Source organism: Rana temporaria, chromosome 5, assembly GCF_905171775.1.
Source record: "Rana temporaria chromosome 5, aRanTem1.1, whole genome shotgun sequence".
NCBI classification, from domain to species: domain Eukaryota; kingdom Metazoa; phylum Chordata; class Amphibia; order Anura; family Ranidae; genus Rana; species Rana temporaria.
Genome location: NC_053493.1, coordinates 98239186 through 98266183, shown reverse-complemented (window position 1 = coordinate 98266183; position 26998 = coordinate 98239186). Strand labels below are relative to the sequence as shown.

The following is a 26998-nucleotide window of genomic DNA, read 5'->3' as shown; positions in this document are numbered from 1 at the left end:
AACAATTCCTTCAACTTGGCTCCTAAAGTACTTAAAGCTAAACAATAACACATTATTCAAAGTAAAAAAAATACCTAAAATAATTTACACTTACAGTGTAATTTCATTTTTAAGTTAACTTATTGGTTATATTTAGTGTGAATGAAACCTGAAGTTTAATCTCTTTATATTTCGGCAAAGTGGCACGGCTGTGGAAAATCACATAGGCGTACATTGCCCCTTTAAGAGCCGCCAGAGGGCTCACGCTGCACAGCAGGGGACCTGATGCATGTGGCCATGCTCAATCTCGTGCACGAGAGCCAGCACGGGGATTTGTGTGTGTGTAAACACACACACAAATCCCTGTGCTGTCAGAGGAGAGAAGACAGATTGTGTGTTTCTACCAAGTAGAAACAGCGATCTGTCATCTCTCCTAGTTAGTCCCATCCCCCTATAGTTAAAACAGAGAGGGAACACACAGTTAACCCATTGATCGCCCCCTAGTGTTAACTCCTTCCCTGCCAGTGATATTTATACAGTAATCAATGCATTTTTATACCACCGATCGCTCTATAAATGTAAATGGTTCCAAAAATGTGTCAAAAGTGTCCGATGTGTCCACGGCAGTGTCAGTCATTATAAAAAAATCTCAGATCGCTGCCATTACTAATGAAAAAATAATAATAATAAAAATTCCATAATCTATCCCCTATTTTGTAGACTCTAAAACTTTTGTGCAAACCAATCAATATACGTTTATTGCGATTTTTTTTTACCAAAAATATGTAGAAGAATACATATTGGCCTAAAACGGAGCTAGAAATTAGTTTTTTATATTTTTTGGGGGGATATTATAGCAAAAAGTTAAAAATATTGCTTTTTTTTTCAAAATTGTCATTTTTTTTTTGTTTATAGCGCAAAAAATAAAAACCGCAGAGGTGATCAAATGCCACCAAAATAAAGCTCCATTTGTGGCAAAAATTGTTTGGGTACAACGTCACATGCCCACACAATTTGTCAGTTAAAGCGACACAGTGCCAAATCACAGAAAAGGGCCTGGTCAGGAAGGGGGTAAATCCTTCCGGGGCTGAGGTGGTTAAAATGCCTCTTAACAGCTCTTAACCATGATGCAAGCAGTGGTTTGGCACTTGCGAAGAGTGATGCAAATATCACAATGCCTAGATGAGTGGACATCAGTCTGGGGGAGTGAGCATTTTTAGGAAGGCTGCATTTGCCTGCAGACAACCCTAGGTCACACTCGCATGTGATGCTGAGCCTTCATGACCAAAATCCAATGAGAGAAAGTAGTGGGCCATAGACAGTAAGGCTGGGAAGGATTGAGCAACTTCAGGGGTCTCCAAAATTTCTAAAGAAAGGGCCAATGCACGGTCCTTCAGGCTTTTGGGGGATGGGGGGGGGGGGGGCGCTGTGCCCAATGGGAGTAAACAATGCCTGATGTTTGGTATTAGTGGGAGAAAAAGTTGGTGTCAATGGGAGGAATAGTGACCAATTTGTGTTCTCAGCAGAAGGAATTATGCCCCATCGTTGGTGTCAGTGGAAAGAATAGTGACCCGTTTTTGTTCTCAGTGGATGGAATTACACCCCATTGTTGGTGTCAGTGGCAAGAATAATGTCTCAAGGTCCAGATGAATACAAGCAAATGACTGCATCTGGCCCCAAGGCTACAGTTTGGAGACCACTGAGCTAGATGATGCTGGGTGTCATCCAGTGAGGAAATAAGGTGGGATCTATCTAACTTGCTACAGCTTCTAATGCACACTGTGACTAGTTCAGTTATTAGGATTTAGTAGAACACTAAGGTCCCTTTCACACTTGTAGGACTTCAAAGTCATGCGACTTTGCCGCGATATTGGATCAGTACTACTTTGCCACAACTTTGGCATTAACCAATGAAAACATACATGGTGTGAGGTAATTCCTTTTCCTGCCATAGTTGTTTCCAGTTCCTGTTTGCTTCTTGGTTGTTGTGGCGTGGCGTGTTGTGACATAATATGTTTGCTACTCAATATATTGCCACAGCAGTAGTCATTGCTGCTGCAGCAGTAGCAGTGCATGAGGAAGAAGTGAAGGAGAAGCGGAGGACAAGGACATCTTTTTTTTTGGGCTGTTTGGAGCACATTGTTCCTGAAAGAATAACCAGGAAGTGAATGTGTGCTAGAAAAATGTGCATGGGAGGGGCGTCTATGTTGAAAGGATTGGGTGGGACAAGGGTCAAAAAGCTGCTTGTGCTTACAAAGTTGTACTGAAATTGTGTCTATATTATTCAGGTACGATTTGCATGCTACTTGAGGGTTTAACGTTGAGGTCTATGGGCATCAACTCGCATGGAATTTGGACCAAAGTAGTGCAGGGACTACTTTGAAGTCGGCACGACTTAAAGAGGGAGTTCACCCTAAAAATAACTTTTAACCTTCGATTAATGCACATTTTGTCTAGGGGAATCGGCTAGTATTTTTAAAATCGAAGCTGTACTTACCGTTTTAGAGAGCGATCTTCTCCGCCGCTTCCGGGTATGGGTCTTCGGGACTGGGCGTTCCCATTTTGATTGACAGTCTTCCGACAGGCTTCCGACAGTCGCATCCATCGCGTCACAAGTATCCGAAAGAAGCCGAACGTCGGTGCGGCGCTATACTGCGCCTGAGCACCGACGTTCGGCTACTTTCGGAAAATCGTGACGCGATGGATGCGACCGTCGGAAGCCTGTCAATCAAAATAGGAACGCCCAGTCCCGCAGCCCATACCCGGAAGTGGCGGAGAAGATCGCTCTCTAAAAAGGTAAGTACAGCTTCTATTTAAAAAAAAATAGCCGATTCCCCTAGACAAAATGAGCAGGAATCTAAGGGTAAAAAGTTGTATGTTCGGGTGAACCCCCGCTTTAAAGTCGTGCCAATAGGAATGGAAGTCATTGAGAATGACTTGTGCGATTTTGCAGTCCAAAATCGTGGGGCAAGTTGTATAAGTGTGAAAGGGGACTAAAGAAGAAAAACCTGCTTTGATGTCTGTTACTCACAATAGAGCCTCAGCAGGCAGTTGAAAAGACAGCAAAATAAGCATAAACATTCATTAAAGCAGTAGAAAGAACACAAGTGTTATTAGGAACAAGTTCTGTGTTTGAATGCAGGCATATTTCCAGGGGCAAAAGCTCTAATCTTGGCAATGACCCCCTAGAAATCAAGGGGAACTGGCAACTATGTGTTTAAAATCAGCTTAGTATTTGTTTTATCATAAATATTTTCATTTGCTTTGTCACTGTATGTTTAACAATCCAGTTAGAACACATTGTAGGTCACTGCATGAAAAGTATTTCGGCTGGCTGGCTTTCCCTCAGGGGAACACATCTGGAAATGGTTGCGTTCCAAGCCTGGTACCAAAATCCTGAAGCTTTCTAATCTTTTTACAACATAAAAGCCAAAGTGGCAGGAGGTTAATAGAATTAACCTGTACTCTGTAAACACACATCTCATGCACCTTATACTATATTGCTTGTCATCATCTCATTGAATGTGAGGCCGGCCTTCAAAGGGGAACAGCACACCCTGAGAGTCGGCACTTGAAATAATGTAGATCCAGAATACACCATCAACAGGCATAAAATGGAAATGAGGTTAATGTCGCATAGCCTTATGCAACAGGTACTTACACTACCTTGTTAAATTCCAAGCATGGAAATCAGGGCATAGCCATCTTCCTGTCATATAAGCTCCTACATACTTGCTAAATAAACAAATTTAACTGGTACATATGACACATGTGTAAGGTCCTAATATGAAACAATGCATGTTGATTACTACTGTTGTGTGCCAATACAAAACGTAATCTTAAGAGGGCGCCATTGAACAAGACCTTATTCCTAAAAAAAAAAAAAAAAAAATGTTTTCTACATAGAGATGAGACATAATTGGGTAGCAAGCAATACCTGCCTTACCAAAAAAAAACAGTTCATCACATATTCGATATATTATGTTTTTGGTGTTCATTTATTTGTTTTAAAGTAAGCAAAAATGTTAGACAGCCTTCAAAACCAACTGGGGAAAAGTGATGCTTAAATTAGACAGTAGAATCACTGTGACCGAGCAGCAGTTGCAGGCTCAGCAATGTAAATAAACAGTGAATAGTGAATAATGTCTTTCGCGCTACTAAACAGTGGATAAATAAACAAATAAAGTCTTCCAAAACAAACAGTGGTGAAAATGCAGCAAAAACTAATAGTGTTTACAATACACACAACAACAAATGAATTAATTAAAGTGAATTCTCGCGCATAATCTGTAAAACACACTAATAATGTGACAGATAGTGAATGGTGATCAAAAGTGGGATAAATAAATAAAGTCCATATGTGATAAAGCAGTAAATACTGCCTAAGAGGACAAGAACTCAATATCCACAGATCTAAGGCTGCATTCACACCTTGGCGTATTTACGCCCGACGCTCGTGCTGCTGGAGGGGTGATTTAACATTGATGTCTATGGAGATGGTTCACATCTCCACGCCGAACTCCGAAACGCTGTACGCCTGAAGCTCAAAACAATGCCCGGACCCTTTTTTTCAGGCGGCTTTCGGCGTTCGGCATAGACAACAATGTTAACAATGTTTTGTAAAAAAAAAAAAAAAAAAAGGTTAAAAACTACTCGTTTTGTCGCGGCAAATCGCGGTACAATACGCTGCAATTTGTCACGGCAAAATATGCCGCGTTATAGTGTGAATGCAGCCTTAGAGATGGATGAGTGACTTAATCACATGTGTGTCTGGTCTCACAGAACTCTCACCTCACTAATGAATAAAATCAGCAACAAGGATGATCCTAGAGAGCTTCACCTTCACAGAGAAAAACGTTCCACACCATCCACACTTCCACTGGTGCCTCTCAACACATATCCAGGCTCATATAGATTACCACAGCCTTATCCAGTCTCCTTGATCAGTCCCTGTTAGAGCTCCATCAACAGGGACAAGAGAAGGAGAGAAGAAAGACGGCCTCCAATAGTGTAGTATTCAAGTAAAGGGGAACGTTTATTCGGGTGTTAATGCTCTTACATAGGTAAATAAAAATGAGTGCAGTATAAAAAATGAACAGCGGCGTCCTCTGCGCCTTCTCACATCATTCCAGGTGTACGTCTGCTCACGGCCAATCCCTACGCGTTACGACACAGTCACGTGTCTTCATCTGGGGAACCCGATTGGTCGCGCCGTCTATGTTTTTATATGTACACAAAGCAGGAGTGTGCTAGCGACCGTTTTGTTGGGAGTCCGTCGCTTTACACCAGGGGTGCCCAACCTTTTGAAGAGCGAGAGCCACTTAAGCGACTTGGCAACGAGTCGTGGGCCACAATGAGCAGATGACAGGTACATGTCCACTCTGCATATATGCAGAGTGGACACAGACACAGCCCACTCTACTCTATGAGCCCTCTGATTCGATCAGTTGAAAGGGGACGGATCCACTTCTCTTATTTTAGCAGATCGGATTGGAGGTAGTCGGGTATAAACTGACACAAGTCTGTTTACATCTGCCACTCCATAGAGGTGAATGGAGGGTTCGATTGTGTCAGACTGATCATGTGAAATGGGCCTATGGCTGCTTTTACACTTATGGCCTGCGGTCTACCCACGCTGTAGATGCAGCGCAGTGCACCTGTGGTTTTCCTGCGGGTTAGTTGCACTTTGCCATAGAATTATATTATATCTTGCAGGTGTGCACTTTCTGAAAGTGCCCCAACCTGCAGGTAAAACCAGAAGTCTTTGGCTCAGTGTAGGTAACCCGTGGGTGCACTGCACTTCACCTGTGGATCAGTTTGAAAGCGGCCCAGTAACCACTGCAGAACAGATATGCCCATATATACATTGTGATTTTAGTAATAAACTTACCATTGACAACAGTTTTCCATTCAGATATCGCTAGCTGTTGCTGTCCCAGGCAGAGTGCATTTGGTATCACTCCACTTATGACAGGAGCTGGCGCTATATGGGAAGCATTGGCTTATGTGGCTCTGCAGTCGCTTGCTTCCTCTACTGTTGGCTTCATTCACAACACTGATGCTCTGGGATGGCGGGTCAGCAACCTGCAATCTGGACTTGCCTACCCGCCATCCCAGGGCAGGAAGTCGCGGGCCACATCAGAGGGCTCCGCGGGCCACATCTGGCCCCCGGGCCACTGGTTGGGCGCCCCTGCTTTACACAGTAGCACGGTCATTTCCTTGGTTATTTAGCACACTTCATAAAGCAGGTATTGCATACTGATATTCGCCTCTCTTGCGTGATACGTGGCCATAGTTTCTAGAGGCTAGTATAGCAATATTGTATAGAGGCCAATTGTTTCAGAAGGCTAATCTAACGATGTTATATGGTGCCAATAGCCCCGTAGATGTTAGAAGAGCGTAACTAACATCAGTGGAAGTGTGGAACGTTTTTCTCTGTGAAGGTGAAGCTCTCTAGGATCATCCTTCTTGCTGACTTTATTCATTAGTGAGGTGTCACTACTGGTAGCATGAGGCGATACCTGGACCCTATGGAGTTGGACAGGTAGTCCAACTTCTCCAGGATGGCACATCAATATGTGCTTTTGCCAGAAGATCTGCTGTGTCTCCCAGGACTCAAGATCATGGAGGACATTCCATGAGACAGGCACTCAGAGCTGGACAGAGCCGTAGAAGGTCCTTAACCCATCAGCAGGACCAGTATCTGCTCCTTTGTGCAAGAAGAAAAAGGATGAGCAATGCCAGAGCCCTACAAAATGACCTCCCAGCAGGCCACTGGTGTGAATATCTCTGACCAAACAAACAATAAGAAACAGACTTCATGAGGGTGGCCAAAGGGCCCAAATGCCAGGTTTGCCACTGGCGCCCTGTGCTTTTCACAAATGAGAGCAGGTTCATCATGAGCACATGTGACAGACGTGAAAGGGTCTGGAATAGCTGTGGAGATAGTTAAGCTGCCTGTAACATCGTTCAGTTTGGTGGTGGTGGGTCAGTGATGGACTGGGGATGCATATCCATGGAGGGACACACAGACCTCTATAGGCTAGACAATGGCACCCTGACTGCCATTAGGTTTTGGGATGAAATCCTTGGACCCATTCATTGTCAGACCCTACGCTGGTGCAGTGGTCCTGGGTTACTCCTGGTGCACAACAATGTCCGGCCTCATGTGGCGAGAGTTTGCAGCCAGTATCTGGAGGATGAAGGAATTGATACCATTGAATGGCCCCCCTTGCTCGCCTGACCTAAATCCAATAGAACACCTCTGGGACAGAGGCAGGTTTCATTCCATCTGGCGCTGCCAGGTTTCACCTCAGTCTGAGCTTAGTAATGTCCTGGTCCAAATCTGGACAGAAATAGCCCCCAGGACACCACCTATTGTTTGAGGAGCATGCCTCGATGTTGTCAGGCATGCATACAAGCACGTGGCGGCCATACAAACTAATGGGTACTATTTTGAGTTGCTGCAATGAAATTTCAGCAAAATGGACTAGGCTGCTGCATAATTTTTTCACTTTGATTTTCGGAGTGTCTTTAAATTCAGTCCTCTGTATGTTGAGGATTTTCATTTCCATCAAACACTGTGGCATCCTTTCATTCCTAATACATTACCCAGTCCATATTTTTCCCCATTTAAATCTGATATATATATATATATATTGTGACGCTATGCGAGGTGCGATACATGATCATAGGTACATTTCACCTCGCATACGTTCTATCATGAGAGACTGAACCGGAATCCATTCCGGGTTTTACAGCCTCTGGGCCTGGCTAGGGTTCCGGTCCGGATGTTTGGGTCCACTGGAGTCCACAATCAGCTGGACTTTAAATGTCCAGGAAGAGAGCACAACAGGGCTCTGGCTTGAAACTCAGGAAGGGACCTGAGTGAGGGGAGCGCTGAGTGCTGGACTGAAAAGGTTTGCTTTACTGCATGTTTTGTGGGGGTCAGGGACTAGCCCCACACCGTATAGAGAGGAGATCCTGTTTGTTTAGTTTAGCGCCGGACGGCAAGGATTTAATTTACTGTTTTGTTTATTTTAATCTGCAAACCGTTTATAAATAAAATCTGGCATCCGCCAGACTTAAAAGAAAGTGCCTGCTTACAGACTGTGATTTCAGAAAAGGTGATCCCCACGAGCTAATCCCTCACACGTGGTGGAGAATGCAGGCACTTTTCTGAAAATGGAAGAAATGTTAAAGGCCCTGCTACAGGCCAATGCAGCCCAGCGGGAAACCAACCCCCAAGTCGCAGAGGCCGCTGCAGCACAACGAGAGGCCGCTGCAGCACAACAGGCTGCCCAGCAGGAGATAAACCGCCAAGTCGCAGAGGCCGCTGCAGCACAACACCGCCAAGTCGCAGAGGCCGTTGCAGCACAACACCGCCAAGTCGCAGAGGCCGTTGCAGCACAACACGCTGCCCAGCAGGAGATGAACCGACAGTTCACCGAAGCTCTGGTGGAACTGAAAAAGGGGTCCGCACCTCCGGTGTTAGCGGAACCAAAGATTGTACGTGCTTCCTACCACCTGCAAAAGATGACACCGGCGGATGATGTTGAGGCGTACATGGCGACTTTCGAGAGAGTCGCTGACCGCGAAGGATGGCCAAAAGAGCAGTGGGCGGGACTATTGGCCCCATTCCTAACAGGAGAACCCCAAAAGGCCTATTTTGACCTAGAACCAGATAAGGCCCAGGACTATGAGACTCTAAAGACAGAAATACTCGCACGCTTGGGTGTCACCATGGCAGTTCGGGCCCAGCGCGTGCATCAGTGGTCCTATTCCAGCAACAAGCCACCCCGGTCACAAATGTTTGACCTGGTCCACCTCACCAGGAAGTGGTTGCAGCCAGAGACTCTGACCAGCCCTCAGATTGTGGAGCGTGTGGTAATGGACCGGTACCTGCGTGCGCTCCCTGCTACCCTGAGAAAGTGGGTCGGACAGGGGGACCCCAACACTGCAGCCCAAATGGTGGACCTAGTGGAGAGGTACAGTGCTACTGAGGACTTGATAAACCCACCAACGCCCCACTTCGGTGTGTCTCGGGGTGCAAGATCTCCCAACGGTTCGGGTAAGACTGTTCCGGGGTTCAAGAGTTTGGGGAGAGTGGATAAGACTGTTGTTACAGCAGATGAGACTGTAGGTCCTAGACCTAGAGACTGGCCAAAGAAGCCAGGAAGGTTTTTGGGACCGTTAAAAGGACTGGGGGTAGGGCAAATACGGTGTTTTCGTTGCCATGCATTAGGCCATATTGCTGCAGATTGCCCTCTAAATGATGAACCTATGCAATGTGATTATGTTGATAGGGTAAGACGCATTTCTCTGTTTGCACAGGTCGCATGTGTTGCGACAAGTCAGAGTCGCCTTGAAAAACAAATGTGCGTTATTTCAATAGATGGCAAGCCTCTTACAGCCCTGCTAGACTCTGGTAGTGTGGTGACCTTAGTCAGGAGTGTGTGTGTAGACCCCGCAAAACTACACCCCAGTTGTATTGGGGTAATATGCATCCATGGGGACACTCGGGACTACCAGACAGCGGTGGTTGAGGTTGATACCCCCTGGGGCTGTGTAACACATTCAGTGGGGGTGGTACCTTCACTGCTCCATGAAGCCTTAGTGGGGAGAGACTTTCCTCATTTTTGGAAGTTATGGGAGAGTGAAGGGAGGCCAGTAGATAGCGTTACCCCTACTGGGGAAACTCGAGAACTCTCACCAGACCCGTTTTGCCAAAGGGAAGGGCATGCTGTTGGTGGGATCGAGGAAGCCGGAGATCCTCTTCCTTTCCCTGCCATGGCTGGGGAACCGGAGGACTTAGAAGCTAGCACCCAGCTTGAGGGTAATGAACAGGAAACCTTGCCTGACCCTGACATGGAGAGTAGCCAAAATGTGGTACCCGACTTGGAGGTCAGGAGGGAGGATTTCTGTACCGAGCAGCTGCGAGAGCCCACCCTCATAAATGCCAGGGAAAATGTTAAGGTGTTGGATGGGGAACCGGTGGATCCTAATTGGGTGGTGTCCTTTCCCTACATGGCAATTAAAAACAATTTGTTATATCGAGTGATAAAACATGGAGAGGAAGAGGTAGAACAGCTACTGGTTCCCAAACCCTTTCGCAGGGTGGTGCTAGACCTGGCCCATGGTCATGTTATGGGGGGACATCTCGGGGTCGAAAAAACCAGGGAGAGAATCACCCAAAGATTCTTCTGGCCCGGTTTGCATGCAGAGGTCAAGGAGTACTGCGAATCGTGCCCCGAGTGCCAAATGTCAGCACCATCGCCCCATTTTCGCAGCCCCCTTGTTCCTCTACCAATAATTGAGGTCCCCTTTGAAAGGATTGGCATGGACCTGGTGGGGCCGGTCGTGAAATCTGCCCGGGGTCACCAGCATATTCTGGTGATCCTGGACTATGCGACTCGCTATCCTGAGGCCATACCCTTGCGTAACACCTCCGCCAAGGTTATTGCCAAGGAATTAGTCCAGGTGTTTAGTCGAGTGGGGATCCCAAAAGAGATCTTGACCGATCAAGGCACCCCTTTTATGTCAAGGGTTACCAAGGAATTGTGTAGATTGTACAAAATCTCCCATCTCCGTACTTCTGTCTACCACCCCCAGACAGATGGTCTGGTCGAAAGGTTTAATAAAACATTGAAGAGTATGTTGAAAAAGGTGGTCGACAAGGATGGGAGAGACTGGGATTTTTTGCTACCATATCTCATGTTTGCCATACGAGAGGTTCCACAGGCCTCCACAGGCTATTCCCCCTTTGAGCTTTTGTATGGTAGGCATCCCAGGGGCCTGCTAGATATTGCTAAAGAAACGTGGGAAGGAGAGGTCAGCCCATATAGGAGCATCATAGAGCATGTCTCCTTGATGCAGGACCGAATCGCAACCATTCTGCCCCTAGTACGGGAACATATGGAGCGAGCCCAGGAGGCCCAAAGGAGGGTCTATAACCGGGGTGCCAAGGTCCGTACTTTCAACCCGGGGGACAGAGTGTTGGTACTGGTTCCCACGGTAGAAAGTAAGTTTTTAGCCAAGTGGCAGGGTCCCTTTGAGGTTGTCCAAAGGGTGTGGGAGGTAAACTACAAAGTCTACCAACCAGGGAAAAGGAAACCACACCAAATTTACCATGTAAATCTCTTAAAGCCCTGGAAGGACCGAGAGACTTTACTGGCCACGTCCCCGCCTCCAACAGACCGGATACCCGTGATACCTGACGTTCCCATCACAGATTCTCTGTCCGTAGCACAGCAAAGTGACGTTAGGGCATTCGTGCAGAAAAATAGAGACTTTTTCTCCCCCTTACCCGGACTGACCAACACGATCCAACATGACATAGTGACGGAACCAGGGGTTCGGGTAAATGTAAAACCATATAGAATTCCAGAGGCCCGGCGAGAGGCAGTTGCGGAAGAAATAAAAAATATGTTAGAGTTGGATGTGATCGAGGAGTCTCACAGTGAGTGGTCAAGTCCCATAGTGCTGGTCCCAAAACCTGATGGCAGTATTAGGTTTTGTAATGATTTTAGAAAACTTAACAGTGTGTCCAAATTTGACGCCTACCCGATGCCCCGGGTCGACGAACTTGTGGACAGGTTGGGACAGGCTCGCTACATAACGACCCTAGACCTAACGAAAGGTTATTGGCAGATACCGCTTACTGAATCGGCCAAGGAGAAGACTGCCTTTTCCACTCCTGAGGGCTCGTTTCAGTATAAGCGGATGCCGTTTGGTCTGCACGGAGCCCCTGCATCATTCCAGCGAATGATGGACAAAATTTTGAGACCACATCGCTCGTATGCAGCGGCGTACTTGGACGATGTGGTCATCCACAGCCCAGATTGGGAATCGCACCTGCTCCGTGTACAAGCGGTCGTAGATTCCCTTAGGGAAGCACGTCTCACGGCCAATCCAAAGAAATGTGCCATAGGCCTGGAGGAGGCCAAATACCTTGGGTACGTTATTGGCCGGGGGATGGTCAAGCCGCAGACCAATAAGATTGAGGCAATTCAAAAATGGCCCCAACCAGTCAATAAAAAACAAGTGAGGGCCTTCCTGGGCATTACGGGGTATTACAGGCGTTTCATACCCAATTTTGCCACCATTGCCGCCCCCTTGACCGATCTAACGAAGGGTAAGGGGTCGGTCATGGTCAAATGGAACCCCGAAGCCGAGGGGGCATTTCAGAAGTTAAAACAGGCTCTTTGTATGGTACCCGTACTAGTAACCCCGGATTTTAGCCAGGAGTTTGTTATACAGACGGACGCCTCTGAGGTGGGACTAGGGGCCGTACTGTCACAGATCAGGGATGGTGAGGAGCACCCAGTGGTATACCTGAGCAGGAAGCTGAACAAGCACGAGAAAAATTATGCCATCGTAGAAAAGGAGTGTCTCGCCATTAAGTGGGCCTTAGACTCCCTGAGGTATTACCTACTGGGGAGGTCATTTAAGCTGGTCACAGACCATGCTCCCCTGAAGTGGATGTGTGATAACAGGGAGAAAAATGCTCGTGTGACAAGGTGGTTCCTGGCTCTACAGCCTTTTAAATTTACGGTGGAGCACAGGCCAGGGAAGCTCCAAAATAATGCAGATGCCCTCTCCCGTGTGCACTGTATGGTTGGGTCAAGTGCTCAGCCGCAGGGGCTTGAGCAGAGGGGGAGGATATGTGACGCTATGCGAGGTGCGATACATGATCATAGGTACATTTCACCTCGCATACGTTCTATCATGAGAGACTGAACCGGAATCCATTCCGGGTTTTACAGCCTCTGGGCCTGGCTAGGGTTCCGGTCCGGATGTTTGGGTCCACTGGAGTCCACAATCAGCTGGACTTTAAATGTCCAGGAAGAGAGCACAACAGGGCTCTGGCTTGAAACTCAGGAAGGGACCTGAGTGAGGGGAGCGCTGAGTGCTGGACTGAAAAGGTTTGCTTTACTGCATGTTTTGTGGGGGTCAGGGACTAGCCCCACACTGTATAGAGAGGAGATCCTGTTTGTTTAGTTTAGCGCCGGACGGCAAGGATTTAATTTACTGTTTTGTTTATTTTAATCTGCAAACCGTTTATAAATAAAATCTGGCATCCGCCAGACTTAAAAGAAAGTGCCTGCTTACAGACTGTGATTTCAGAAAAGGTGATCCCCACGAGCTAATCCCTCACTATATATATATATATATATATATATATATATATATATATATATATATATATATATATATATATATATCATCATCTATCTGTGGCCAAATGTTTTGAGAATGACACAAACACTAATTTTCACAAAGTCTGCTGCCTCAGTTTTTAGGGTGGCAATTTGCATATACTCCAGAATGTTATGAAGAGTGATGAGATGAATTGCAATTAATTACAAAGTCCCTCTTCGCCATGAAAATGAACTTATTCCCATAATAAACATTTCCACTGCACATGTGAAGAAGGCTTCAGGGCACCCAAGAAAGTCCAGCAAGCGCCAGGACCATCTCCTACAGTTGATTCAGCTGTGGGATTGGGGCACCACCAGTGTAGAGCTTGCTCAGGAATGGCAGCAATGGGTGTGAGTACATCTGCACGCACAGTGAGGAGAAGACATTTGGAGGATGGCCTGGTGTCAAGGGCAGCAAAGAAGCCACTTCTTTCCAGGAAAAACACCAAGAACAGACTGATATTCTGCAAAGTTCTGCAAAAACATCCTCTGAGAGCAACTTCTCCCAACCATCCAAGAACAATTTGATGAGGAACCATGCCTTTTCCAGTACGATGGAGCGTCTTGCCATGAGGCAAAACGTGACAACCTAGTGGTTTGGGGAACAAACATCCAAATTTTGAGTCCATGGCCAGGACAAACTCCAAGCATTGATTATGCAGGGATGGGCTGCCATCAGTCAGGATGTGGCCCAGACAGAGGCGGCTCTAGGCTTTGTGAGGCCTTAGGCAAATCTGAGACATGAGGCCCCCATTCACATCCATAATGGGAACAATATTTTAAGCGATAAAAATTAACTGTATAAATTGCATATATTAAGAGTTTTAAATGTAATGAACTATGAATTCACCATTTATAGAATTCTCTCTAACCAATTCCATAGGTAAATTAGGCGGCCGCGGAGCCCCTGTGGAGAGCGAGGCCTAAGGCGACTGCCTAATTTGCCTAATTAGAGAGTCGCCTCTGGGCCCAGATGTTGACCGACGGCATGCCAGGGCGAATTGCAGAGGTCTTGAAAAAGAGGGGTCATCAATGCAAATGTTGACTGTTTGCATACATTTAATTATAGAGATAGATAGATAGATAGATAGATAGATAGATAGATAGATAGATAGTGAGATATATATATACACATACACACACATACACACACACACATATACACACACAATATTATATTATATATATATATATTTTTTTTATTATTGGTCATGTTTTAGAAAGTAGAAAATATTGGGGGGGTTCATAATTTTTCGTCAATTTTGTTTATATAATAAAATACCCAGTGGTGATCAAATGCCACCAAAAAAAAGCATGATGGGACTGCAACGTCATAAAAGGCCTATATAAATCGGTGCGAGCCGCCTCACACGGCATTGCAGCGGGAGGAAGCGATGTGTCAACATCGGAGAAGAAGAAGGCAGAAGGCGACAGAAGTTCAGGCACCCCTCGCCAAAGATGACGAATGAGAAGACCGGGAGGGGGCCGCTGTAAAAGAGCTAAAGAAGAAAGTGCCCCCCCCCCCCGGCGGAAGAGAACCAGACGGCGGTGAAGACCTGCACTTCCCCCGCCCCCGCCGGGTTGTCGGGAAGAGGCCCTGTCCTCATCAACATGGGGACAGGTGCTTTGGGGTGGGGGGGGGCACAGGGTGCCCCCCTGCCCCAAAGCATCGACCCCCCCATGTTGAGGGCATGCGGCATGGCACGGTTAAGGAGGGGGGGCGCTCGCCCGTCCCCACCCCTTTCCTGACCGGCCGGGCTGCTGCTCGGATACGGGTCTGGTATGGATTTTGGGGGGACACCCCCACGCCGTTTTTTCGGCGCAGGGGGTGTCTCCTTAAAACCCATAGCAGACCCAAGGGCCTGGTATGCTCCTGTAGGGGGGACCCATGCAGTTTTTTTAGTTGAAATTTGGCGTGGAGTTCCTCCTCAAGATTCATACCAAACGCAGCTGACACAATGCACTGCGGTTACCTGCGGTTATGTGCCGATAGCTGCGGGATTTCGCAGCTGGACGCATCCAGTTCTATTTTTTCTATCCGCACAAAACCGCGGGGAAAAACATCTCAGGTAACCGTAGTGTGTGAATGATGTCATAGGAAAGCATTGTGTGCTTCTAGCTGCGGTAAAATCCGCAGCTAAAGGCACCATTCTATCCGTCCGTCTGAAAGGAGCCCAAGACCAGCAAAAGGTTACTCACAGGTCCCAGAAGTGGATCATACTGGAACTTAGGCCCCTTTCACACTGGGGCAGTATGTGCGGTGGCGGTTTAGCGCCGATATTTTTAGCGGCGCTATACCGTCAGAATTGCCGTGGAATTTGCGGCGGTATTTCGGCCGCTAGCGGTGCGGAATTTACCCCCGCTAGTAGGCGAAAAAAGGGTTAATACCGCCTGCAATGTGCTTCTGCAGAGACGCATTGCCGGTGGTATAACCGCGGTGTCCAATTGTTTTCAATGGGAAAAAGCGGTGAAGGAGCGGTAATACACACCACTCCTCTCACCGCTCCAAAGATGCTGCTTGCAGGAGATTTTTTTTCTCCCGCCAGCGCATCACTTCAGTGTGAAAGCCCTCGGGCTTTAACATTGAGAATGCTGGGGCAGGAGTATTTCAGGCGTTATTTATGCGCTATTTTTAGCGCTAAAACACCTGAAATACGCCTCAGTGTGAAAGGGGCCTTATAAACAGTGCACCAAAGATTCAGGGCAGTGAAGGTAGAGAATACACTATTCATCCTGGCTACCAATCTTCTTCAGATCCCTGTTTTTTTTTTGTTTTTTTTTAATGCAGCAGTGAAACTCGACTCAAAACAAATTATTCCACTTTAGGAGCTGATACAAAGCTAATAACAGAACATGGAAGTGTGAAGGGAAATTTGCTATAAAAAAATGGCTTTAATAAAATAGAACATATCCACTTTGCAGTTACCTCTCGTTCTGAAGACAGCTGCTCAGAACGCTCCCTTTCACGTGACAGCTCACTCTCCAAGTTTTCCATCTGTTGCCTAAGTTGGGCCGTCTCCTTCTCTAGAATGGCGGTTATCTTTTGCAGCTCTTCCTTTTCTTTCATTGTTTTTTCTATTTTCAGCTAAAACATAAAACACAACTCACAATGAATAACAATTTCCTTTAGGCTAGAAGATTCAATGTAATTCCATAACTAGCAGTGTCTGAACTATTAGGCTTCATTTCCATGGACGTTTTTACAGCCACTTTTTTTTAGCGATTTTTACAGCTTAACCACTTCCCCACCGAGCCATAGTAAAATGACGTCGGTGGGGACCTTTCGTCCTCCAGACTGGACGTCATATGACGTCCTGTGTTTTCCGGCCGCTAGGGGGCGCACGCGCCACCGCATTCCTCAGGACCCGGTGCGCGTGCCCGGCGGCCGCGATGTCCGCCGGGCACCCGCGATTACCCGCAATCACGGCAGGACCATGGATCTGTGTGTGTAAACACACAGATCCAAGTCCTGTCAGCGGTGAGGAGACTGATGTGTGTTCCCAGTACAGAGGAACACACATCGATCTCCTCCCCTTGTGAGTCCCCCTAACAGTTAGAACAGACTTTAGGGAACATATTTAACTCCTTCAGCGCCCCCTAGTGGTTAACCCCTTCTCTGCCAGTCACATTTACACAGTAATCAGTGCATTTTATAGCACTAATCGCTGTGTAAATGTGAATGGCCCCAAAAATGTGTCAAAAGTGTCCGATATGTCCGCCGCAATGTCACAATAAAAAAAAAAAAACGCAGATCGCCGCCATTACTAGTAAAAAATAAAAAAAAATACAAATGCCATAATTCTATTTCCTATTTTGTAGACGCTAGAACTTTTGCGCAAATCGAAAAAAAAAATATGATATTTATTAAATCAAAAAGTTAAAGATATTGTGTTTTTTTTTTCAAAATTGTTGCTCTTCTGTTTATAGCGCAAAAAATAAAAACCGCTGATCAACCGAGGTGATCAAATACCACCAAAAGAAAGCTATATTTGTGGGTAAAAAAGGGTGACAATTTTGTTTGGGAGCCACGTCGCACGACCGTGCAATTGTCATTCAAAGTGCGACAGCGCTGAAAACTAAAAATTGGTCTGGGCAGGAAGGGGGTGAAAATGCCCTGTATGGAAGTGGTTAAAAACGCCTGTCCATGTTTTTTTTTTTTTGTTTTTTTTTTAGCTGAGCTCAAAAACGCAGCGGTAGCGTTTTTTAGTGTTTTTGCGCATTTTTGAGCATTTAACGTCTGGCGTCTTTACAGCTCCAAGGCTGGAGCTTCAGAACGCACTGGTCCTGTTTTTTTTTTGCAGCTTAAAAATGGTTCAGCCATCTACAGCTCAAAAACGTCATGGTGGGCATGAGGCCATAGACTAAACATGGAGAGCCGTTTTTAAGCTGCAAAAAAAGCTCAGAAAAGTGGCTGTAAAAACATCCAAAAACGTCCATGGAAATGAAGCCTTATAAAGAGAAGGCATAACACTAGGAGGCTGGTTTCAGATGAACAGACTATAAAAGCATTCTGGTGCAGGATAACTTAACACATTAGTGATTGCAATACATGCTGTACAGTCGCATATTCCTGAATGTATTTAGCACACAAACCCTTCAGATATTACGAGTGCATTTCTACAATTAACACACCTAGCGTTGATCTTATTATCAGGTTATTTTATCTATTGTTAAGCTAAGTGGCCTCACAGCAACCAACTAGCTTTAAACATAACCAGAAACAACCAGGTTTATACAAGAATATCAATGTTCCATTTTAAACTAAAATATAAATCAAACAGACTTACTTTTTAAAACATTATACACTGCTCAAAAAAATTAGGAACACTTTGAAGACATATCAGGGCAAAAATCACATGCTGGATATCTATACCGATATGGACTGGGTAATGTGTTAGGAATAAAAGGATGGCACATCATTTAATGGAAATTAAAATTATCCACCTACAGAGGGCTGAATTCAAAGACACCCCGAAAATCAAAGTGAAAAAATTATGCAGCAAGCTAGTCCATTTTGCTGAAATTTCATTGCAACAACTCAAAGTAGTTTGTATGGCCCCCCCAAGTGCTTGTATGCATGCCGGACAACATCAGGGCATACTCCTAATGAGACGACGGATGGTGTCCTGGGGTATTTCCTCCCAGATCTAGACTAGAGCATCACTGAGCTCCTGAACAGACTGAGGTGCAACCTGGTGGCACCGGATGGACAAAAACATAACGTCCTAGAGGTGTTCTTTTGGATTTAGGTCAGGTGAGCGTGGGGGCCATTTAATGGTATCAATTTCTTCATCCTCCAGGAACTGGCTGCATGCTCTCAGCACATGAGGCCGGGCATTGTCATGCACCTGGAGGAACCCAGGACCCACTGAACCAGCGTAGGGTCTGACAATGGGTCCAAGGATTTCACCCCGATACCTAATGGCAGTCAGAGAGCCATTGTGTGGCCTGTAGAGGTCTGTGCGTCCCTCCATGTATATGCCTCCCCAGACCACCATTGACCAACCACCAAACCGGTCATGCTGAACGATGTTACAGGCAGCATAAAGTTCTTTGCGGCTTCTCCAAACCCTTTCATGTCTGTCACATATGCTCAGGGTGAACCTGCTCTCATCTGTGAAAAGCATGGGGCACCAGTGGCGGACCTGCCAATTCTGGTGTTCAATGGAAAATGGCAATGGAGCTCCACAGTGTCCGGCAGTGAGCATAGAGCACACTAGAGGATGTCGGGCCCACAGGCAACCCCCATGAAGTCTGTTTCTGATTGTTTGGTCAGAGACATTCACACCAGTGGCCTGCTGGAGGTCATTTTGTAGGGCTTTGGCAGTGCTCATCCTGTTCCTCCTTGCACAAAGGAGCAGATACCTGCTGATGGGTTAAAGGACCTTATACGGATCTGTCCAGCTCTCCTAGAGTAACCTCCTGTCTCCTGGAATCTCCTCCATGCTCTTGAGACTGTGCTGGGAGACACGGCAAACCTTCTGGCAATGACACATATTTGATGTGCCATCCTGGAGGAGTTGGACTGCCTGTGCAATCTTTATAGGGTCCAAGTATCGCCTCTTGCTACCAGTAGTGACACTGACCCTAGCCAAGTGCAAAACGAGTGAAAAATAGTCAGAAAAGATGAGTAGGGGAAAAAAATGTCAGACACCTCCACCTGAAAAAACATTCCTGTTTTGGAGGTTGTCTCATTGTTGCCCATCTAGTGCACCGGTTGTTAATTTCAATTAACAGCAAAGCAACCCCCCCCTCTGTATACACCCCTCCCCCTCTGCTACTTAACTGACCAGATCACTATCCCAGGAGTTCCGATTCAAAAGTGTTCCTTTAATTTTCTTGAGCATTGTGTGTGTGTGTGTGTAATTATATATATATATATATATATATATATATATATATATATATATATATATATATATATATATATATATATATATATATATATATATATATATATAAATATATATATAAAGTGTATGACAACCGCACGTTTCATAGGTCAGAGATCACCTGAAGCCTGACAATTTCAGTCTTTTAAACTGCTTGTCATCATGCACATTGTGTCCCACCTTCTGACAATGCACTGCAGTAGCAAATATCAGAGTAGTTGATTATGTACCTCCATATTGGCAATGTATTATATACCCAGAGGAGCTGGAAAACAGTGTGCCAGTGAGATTTAAAGTAAAACTAAAGGCAAAACCTTTTTTTAAAGTTTTGGATAGAGTGGAGAGGAATTAGAACCCCTGTTCATTTTTATTGCTGTCTGTACCCCCGTTAGAGAGATTCTTACCATTATCATTGAAAGTGAAAGTGAAAGTAAAAGAAAATTCGAAATTTTGGGTTGTCCCCAGAAAAGTAAGAGGGGAAATCTTCAAATGGGCACACTAGTTCTGGTGACCTGGGGGTCCCCAAGGGATTCCCTTATTTGCAGGGATTTCCATTTATTTCCTGTTTAGCCCCATACACACTATCAGTTTTCCTGCTGGTTTTCTCTTCAGGTTTACCAAAACAATGTAGTGCAAGGGCCTGCCTGATTGCATACAAATTGAAACTCTTGAGGTTCGACCTTATATTAGATGGTTTTGGTTAACCTGAAGAGAAAACCAGCAGGAAAACTGATAGTGTGTATGGGGTTTTTGGTTATGGGACATGAAGTTAAGGGAAATCTCCCGAATGGGATAACCCTCCCTTGGATCTATCCAGAATGAAAAATAGTTTTGCCTATAGTTCTACTTTAACTGGCAGCAACCTTCAGATTTTTGGTGACCTCTGACCCTTGACACTCAAGCTGAATTTTCAGGCACAGACGAAGTAAGAAAAGGTAAAAAGAAGGCAAAAAATATAACATTTTAAAAAGTTAGACCCAGTATTGGCTGGGCCTTGAGACCTGTCAGAGAATAAAATAAGGAGTGGTTAGTATGGAGCAATACAGACAGTGCAAGACAGATCCTTCAGAAGGCCCAAAGGCCGTTTGATAATAATTACATTTACAGAAACTCCCAACACCCACCCAGGAAGTTGCCATTATATCCCTTCTTCCTGGGCTTATGAAGAACCAGAAAAATATAATATTACATCAATTCCAGATGCCTTCCAGCTAATAGCCTCCTTTTGGGAAACATGTTCAACCCCCCCCCCCCCCCCTTCCTCATAGTTATGGATGAGCACTGTTAATTTCATTATGTGTATGGAAGAAATCCTAACACTCTGGAACAACGGCTTATTTGGTTACACAACTCTAAATCTCTCTCCCTCCGACAGACTCAGAAACTAAATACCCTCTACTGCTAACTGGGAAGTTACTCCACGACCTCATCATCCCCCTTCACATATCCAAAGATATATTGAACCATTCAATCACCTAAATCCTCCTAAAAGCTCACCAAAAGATTACGTCTTTCAACCTTATATCCATATGAACCTACCCCTTCGTACAAGAACAGTTACTGATCCCATGCTCAACCAGGTAACCTTCCTGGAAAATACAAACCATGTACATCCTGTTTATCCTACTTACGGTTTACTATTACCTTGATGCCTTGCTGCTATACAGTGATATTTATCTTTCCCTCACTACTCCCGAAGGTCTTTTTAATTTTTGTTATTACTGTACCCCTTTTATTCTTAAAAAAAAATAGGATTTTTTGTACTCACCGTAAAATCCTTTTCTCTGAAGTCCATGGACGGACACAGCTCCTTAAATCTTGACAAGTGGGTTATGTTCCCTGTTTACAGGAGAGGACTAGGCAGAAACATGTTAAATAGTTAAATACATGTTACATTAACAGAGTTGAACAGCCCCGCCCAGGGGGCGGTCCCTCCAGACATAACCCTCCTCACTGCAGCTTGCAGCCTCAGTTCGTAACAAGCAGTACAAACCTAAAAAGGAGGGGTGGGAGCTGTGTCCGTCCATGGACTTCAGAGAAAAGGATTTTACGGTGAGTACAAAAAATCCTATTTTCTCTTATCGTCCATGGACGGACACAGCTCCTTAAATCTTGACAAGTGGGACGTCCCCAAGCAGTGTCAAAAAACGAGGGGTGGGAAATATATCAGCAAAAACAATTTTAACTTCACCCCAAAACAAGCAGAACTCCTCAACGGAGGAGGTGCAACTTTAAACAGCCGCCGGCAAAAACTAGCGGCTGAAAAAAACATCATAAGATGCACTCACAGCAACCATGTAAATTCTGGAAAAAGTGTGAACGGACGAGCAAATCGCCGCCTCGCACACCTGTGAGACCGACGCATGATGTCGAAAAAAAAAAAAAAACCCAGGAAGCACCAATTGCCCTGGTCGAAAGTGCCGTGACCGGAAAGGGGGGCCCGCCCTTAGGAGCATAGGCCTGTATGACGGCCTGCCCGATCCACCGAGAAATGGTGGTCGACGAGACCGCCAGGCCCTTTTGTGGACCAGACACCGACACAAAAGAGAGTCAGAAGCTCCGAAATGGAGCCGTAGTAGGCTGGTATACCCGCAAAGCACGTACCACGCCTAAAGTATGAAAGGCCAAAACCTCCTTCGGAAGAAGGGAAGGTCGCGGGCGCACCATCACCTAATCCTTATGGGGGATCAAGCATGGCGAATTAAAGAGAAAACCGCCAACTCAGAAACCCCTCTAACAGAGGTAAAGGCCACTAAAGGGGCCACCTTCTGAGATAGTGTCAAGAGAAAATCTCTCTGATGTTTCCAAAAGGAAGGTTCCTGAAGAACCGAGAGCACCAGAGTCAAAACGCATGGGGGAAGAGATGGGCCAAGAGGGGAAAGTATATGACAAACCCCTTGCACACAAAAAAAGGGGACCCACCAGGGAACGGGCCGCAAAAAGGCCACTAAAAGAACACAGCCAAGGCTGAAATCTGCCCCCAAACGGTGCTTTAAGCAATTTTTAGATCCAATCCAAGCTTTAAAAACAGCAGGACCCTGGACACCGAGAGTACACCCGTGGACGTCACTCCAGCCCTTCGCACCAAGAGAGGTGCGACGGTAGATCCTCCGGAAGAAGACTACGGTGCCCTGTTGAGATGACCGAGTCAGACAGACCCTGGTCACCTAAAGTCTGGCTTCCAATAACCATGTTAAGCAAGTCAGTGACTGTACAACAGGAGGAAGTATGGGACCTTGAGACAGGAACCTCCTGTACCAGGCGCCCGATATCAGCGTACCAAGGACGCCGAGATTAATCTGGAGCTTTTAGAATCATCGGGATCTCCTCAGCATCCACTCTGTGGAGCGGCCGAGGAAGCAACTACCATGGAGGAATGGCAAAAAATCACCGATACAGACAACACAGGGCCACCAGCGCGACTGACGCGTCTGTACAAGATCACTAGACCTGGCCACTAACCGACACCCTTGCGGCGGAGACAAGCTGCCAGGAGATCCATGCCATGTGAGGCTCACCTCCTGTAAGGGAGCCGAAACACCCCAAGCACAAAGACCAGTCGCCCTGGTCCAGCATCTGGCGACTCCAGTAGTCCGCCTGCCGGCATACCTGATGGTAGACTGAAGTCACGGCCGTGGCGTTGTCCGGCTGAAACCAGATCGGTCGACCACAAGGAGAAGCATAGCCTGATCGCCTAAAATAGTAGGACAATGAACAGTAGACAGCACCTGGTATTCCCAGGCGGTCTCCCACCAGGCACTAGCCAGGCCCGACCCTGGGTAGCTACCGAGACCAGACACATTCAAGGAGGTGTGGTCATAGGTCCACGCAAGTCCAGCGACTCAGGGCCGACTGGACCCCCCAGTTTTGTGAACCTCCAGGTTCACAACCCGTGAGCTGGCATCCGTCGTAAACACCGACCACTGGAAGGAAGGAACAACTTCCCGGACCGAAGAGTCGGGAATCTCTGTCACCAACTCAGAGAGACTCTGACTAGGTGGCGCACAGGAATCTAATGATTTCAGAGACAAGAGATTTTTACCACCTGGACAGTAGTTCCACTGGAAAACCAGGGTGTGGAACTGGGCATACAGTACCACCTTGAAGGAGGCTACCCACAGACCCCGAACCAGCAGGCGCCCGGAGAGAAGACCGATTGCGTGATGCCAATACCTTCTCTGCAGACTGAAGAGTCTGCAATTTCTCCAGGGGAAGAAGGACCTTTGCCACTGAGGAGTCTGGATCAACACTAGATACTCCAACGCTGAGTTGGAACCTAGCATGCCCATAATTTGAACCCTGGGTCGCACACATGGAGGGCAGGCTTGCTGCCACTGAGCTACACTTTCTGGCCTAAACATTTAACATCCACCCGAATCTTCGGAGGGTCTGAATGGGAATAACCCATCCACTAGGTCGGAGACAGAAGCTGCTCTCAGAAGAAAGTCGTCAAAGTAGCCAATGAGGCAAAGCCTCGCTGTCCCAACAAAATTCAAATAAGTGCGAGCTCCTAGCTGAAAACCCATGGTGCTGACGCCAGATCAAAAGGGAGGGCCACAGGCTGACAGAGACCCTTCTCTCATCACGAAGCACAGAAAAAAACACTGTGACATGTGCAAAACGGGACATGCATGTATGCGTCCCTGATGTCCGAGGACGTCATGACATCCCCCGGATGAAGCGCAGCTACCACCGAACAAATGGATTCCATGCGGAACTACCCGACGTTCACAAAGGTATTTAGGGCCTGAGGCCCATAGAAAACCCCCAAAACTCTCGTCCTGCAGGAAAGGTAAAATTACCTTGCAGCTTAGCAAATCCCACACTGCCCAAGGCAGACCGACGGGCCGGGAGGGGAAGACACAAGGACAGAACTTTGTTCTGTGGATAGGAGGAAACCCTATCTAGTACTCCGAAGAGACCACCTCGCAGACCCACTAGTCGGAGAGCAGGGAGGTTTCACTGAATTGTGAACCTGCAAGCCGCCCCTCCCACCTAGAGACAGGGAGGGAAGGCTACATACATTGTCAGGATTTGGGTGCCGGCGTGATCGGCTTATGCACCCAGGGACAGATTAGTCCCCCAGCTGGGCCTTTGACGGCCTGGGAGGGTTGCCCCTAAATAATACACACACATAGTGTGTATGTATATTATGTAGGTGTATGCACACATGTCTTTGGAGGAAACCGGAGTACCCGGAGGAAACCCACGCAGACACAGGGAGCGACAATGCAAGCTCCAGGCAGATTGGCGTCAGTGTGCAGATTGGCGTCAGTGTGCAGATTCGAACCAATGACTCTTTTGCTGCCAAGTAATGGAGTTAAGCACTACACCACCGTGTGCATAAAACCATTCTGAAACAGACGCCCTGGATAACAAGGGCGCAGCATTCAATGAAGCATCACAGACCTATATGAGGCCCTGGACCAGCTGGTCCGCTAGGCTAATAACCTCAGGAGAGAGTCGGTGCTCCTCCACTGTCTGGTGCAAAATGCTCACTCTGTGAGTTGTATACAGCACTAGGGGTCAGGACTACTCCAAGATGGCCGCCGAGCGTTCAGAACGCGGCCACAGGAAAATGGCCAGCACAATGTAAGCTGCGCCATAGCGTGGCTACGATAAAATGGGCGCCAATGGGAGTTTTCAATGTAATTGAAACACCTCCCAAAAAATAGCGCCAGCGACCACTGAGATCCCAGTGTAGTGGCCACAATAGGCCGCAAGCCAGACCCCAGCATGGTAAACATGGAACGGGTCAGTACTTCGGATCTTCTATCAGTCAGATCCATACAAGCAGGAGCTCCCGCCCGGCGGTGAGGGACTACAAAAGCCCTCAGTGGCTTTTCTCACTCCGCATCTCAGAAATTATCAAAGAAGGGCACAGAAGGAAAAAACCTACACAGCGGTCTGATTTGCGTGATCCAAAAAAGACCGAGCCCTCGGCGGAAACCCAGCTGCACTATGCAGCTTAGGAGAGTCCCTTGCAGCAGTAAAAAGCGCACCCATAAATGCCTTATTCTGCCTTTTTTTTTTTTTTTTTTTTTTTTTTAACTAGGTACCTAGTCCATGGCTCCATAACAGAGCATTCCCCAGGGGATAACGGGGAAGGGGGCACTCTTTTACCGCCCGCCCGCAGTCCACCCCCACCCTGGCACAAACTGTGTCCAGGACTAACAATAAAAACTCTGTGGGAATCCCAGGTGCTAACACCTGCTGCCACCACCAGCATGTGGGGAAGGACCCAGATACTGACTCCAATATTTACATAGTGTGTATTATAATATGCACACCTGTCCATACAAATAGACAAAAGCTCCTAGAGCCCTATTCAGGGCCTCTCACCCACTTGCTGCGCTGACCAGGGGTAACCAGGGGACTCCCTCAGGAGGAGACTGCCCAGCGCTGCCTGTGAGGAAAAGAACCGTGAGGTAACTCTGCAGGGACCTGTGTTTAAACAGGAAAAGCCTCCTGGGGCTGTTTTATTTAAGCATAAGACACAGATAAAGCATAAAAAGCAAAACCGTTACATGTGTCACCAATCAGTCAGCGTCTGCTGAAGTATAATCATAAACATCTGTGCTCATCACAGGGCTTTTTACCTCACAGGAAAGCCCAATACAAAAAAGAAAAAGCACAGGCCAGATAACAGTCCCCTCAGGAAGGCCCCCTCCCCCCTGACAGCGGCAATGTTAGCAATGCAGCAAGGGAAAGGAGCAGGGAAGTAAGGGGAAGGGACCCCCGAACCCCAGGAATGCCCAGCCGTACCAACCCACCGAAGCAGGAGGTACTGTACTTACCCGTCCAAGCGAGGACTCGCTGACGCATTCCTGACAGAACTACAACCGCAATGGAGGTAGCTGTCGGCCCGGTCCACTGTGAGTGAGACAACACCACAGCCCAGTCATATGTGGACCTCGGAGCAAAGCTCACTGGCCCCCCCAGGAGTCATGGGGTATGGCGTGGCAGACCAAGCCTCTTTGCATAGGTGTGCCCACGCTTGCTGGTCGGACTGAGTAGACTACAAGGATCTATAATATCCAGCCTGTCTCTCAGCCAACAGTTGAAAGAAGATTCTTCAAGAAAAAGTGAAAATAAAATAAAATAAGATAGAATAAAAAAAAATTTCTCCTCAGGGCGCTGGGCCCAAAGGGAGCCATACGTCCTTCTCCTTTGCTAGGCAGAACGAAACTGAGGCTGCAAGCTGCAGTGAGGAGGGTTATGTCTGGAGGGACCGCCCCCTGGGCGGGGCTGTTCAACTCTGTTAATGTAACATGTATTTAACTATTTAACATGTTTCTGCCTAGTCCTCTCCTGTAAACAGGGAACATAACCCACTTGTCAAGATTTAAGGAGCTGTGTCCGTCCATGGACGATAAGAGAAAAATGATTTTAAGTGATTATAATGGAAAAAAATAAAAAATAAAAACA

At 46.7% G+C, this 26998-nt stretch overlaps 1 protein-coding gene across 3 annotated transcripts in view; it reads right to left on the bottom strand.

Annotated features, from left to right (window-relative positions):
• TAX1BP1 (Tax1 binding protein 1) overlaps nucleotides 1–26998 on the bottom strand; it is a 166970-nt gene that overhangs the window by 69399 nt on the left and 70573 nt on the right. For all 3 annotated transcript variants that reach the window (XM_040352923.1, XM_040352921.1, XM_040352922.1), the window contains exon 5: nucleotides 16105–16263. In XM_040352923.1, the coding sequence (XP_040208857.1) occupies nucleotides 16105–16263 (159 nt within the window). The remainder of the gene's footprint in view (nucleotides 1–16104; nucleotides 16264–26998) is intronic.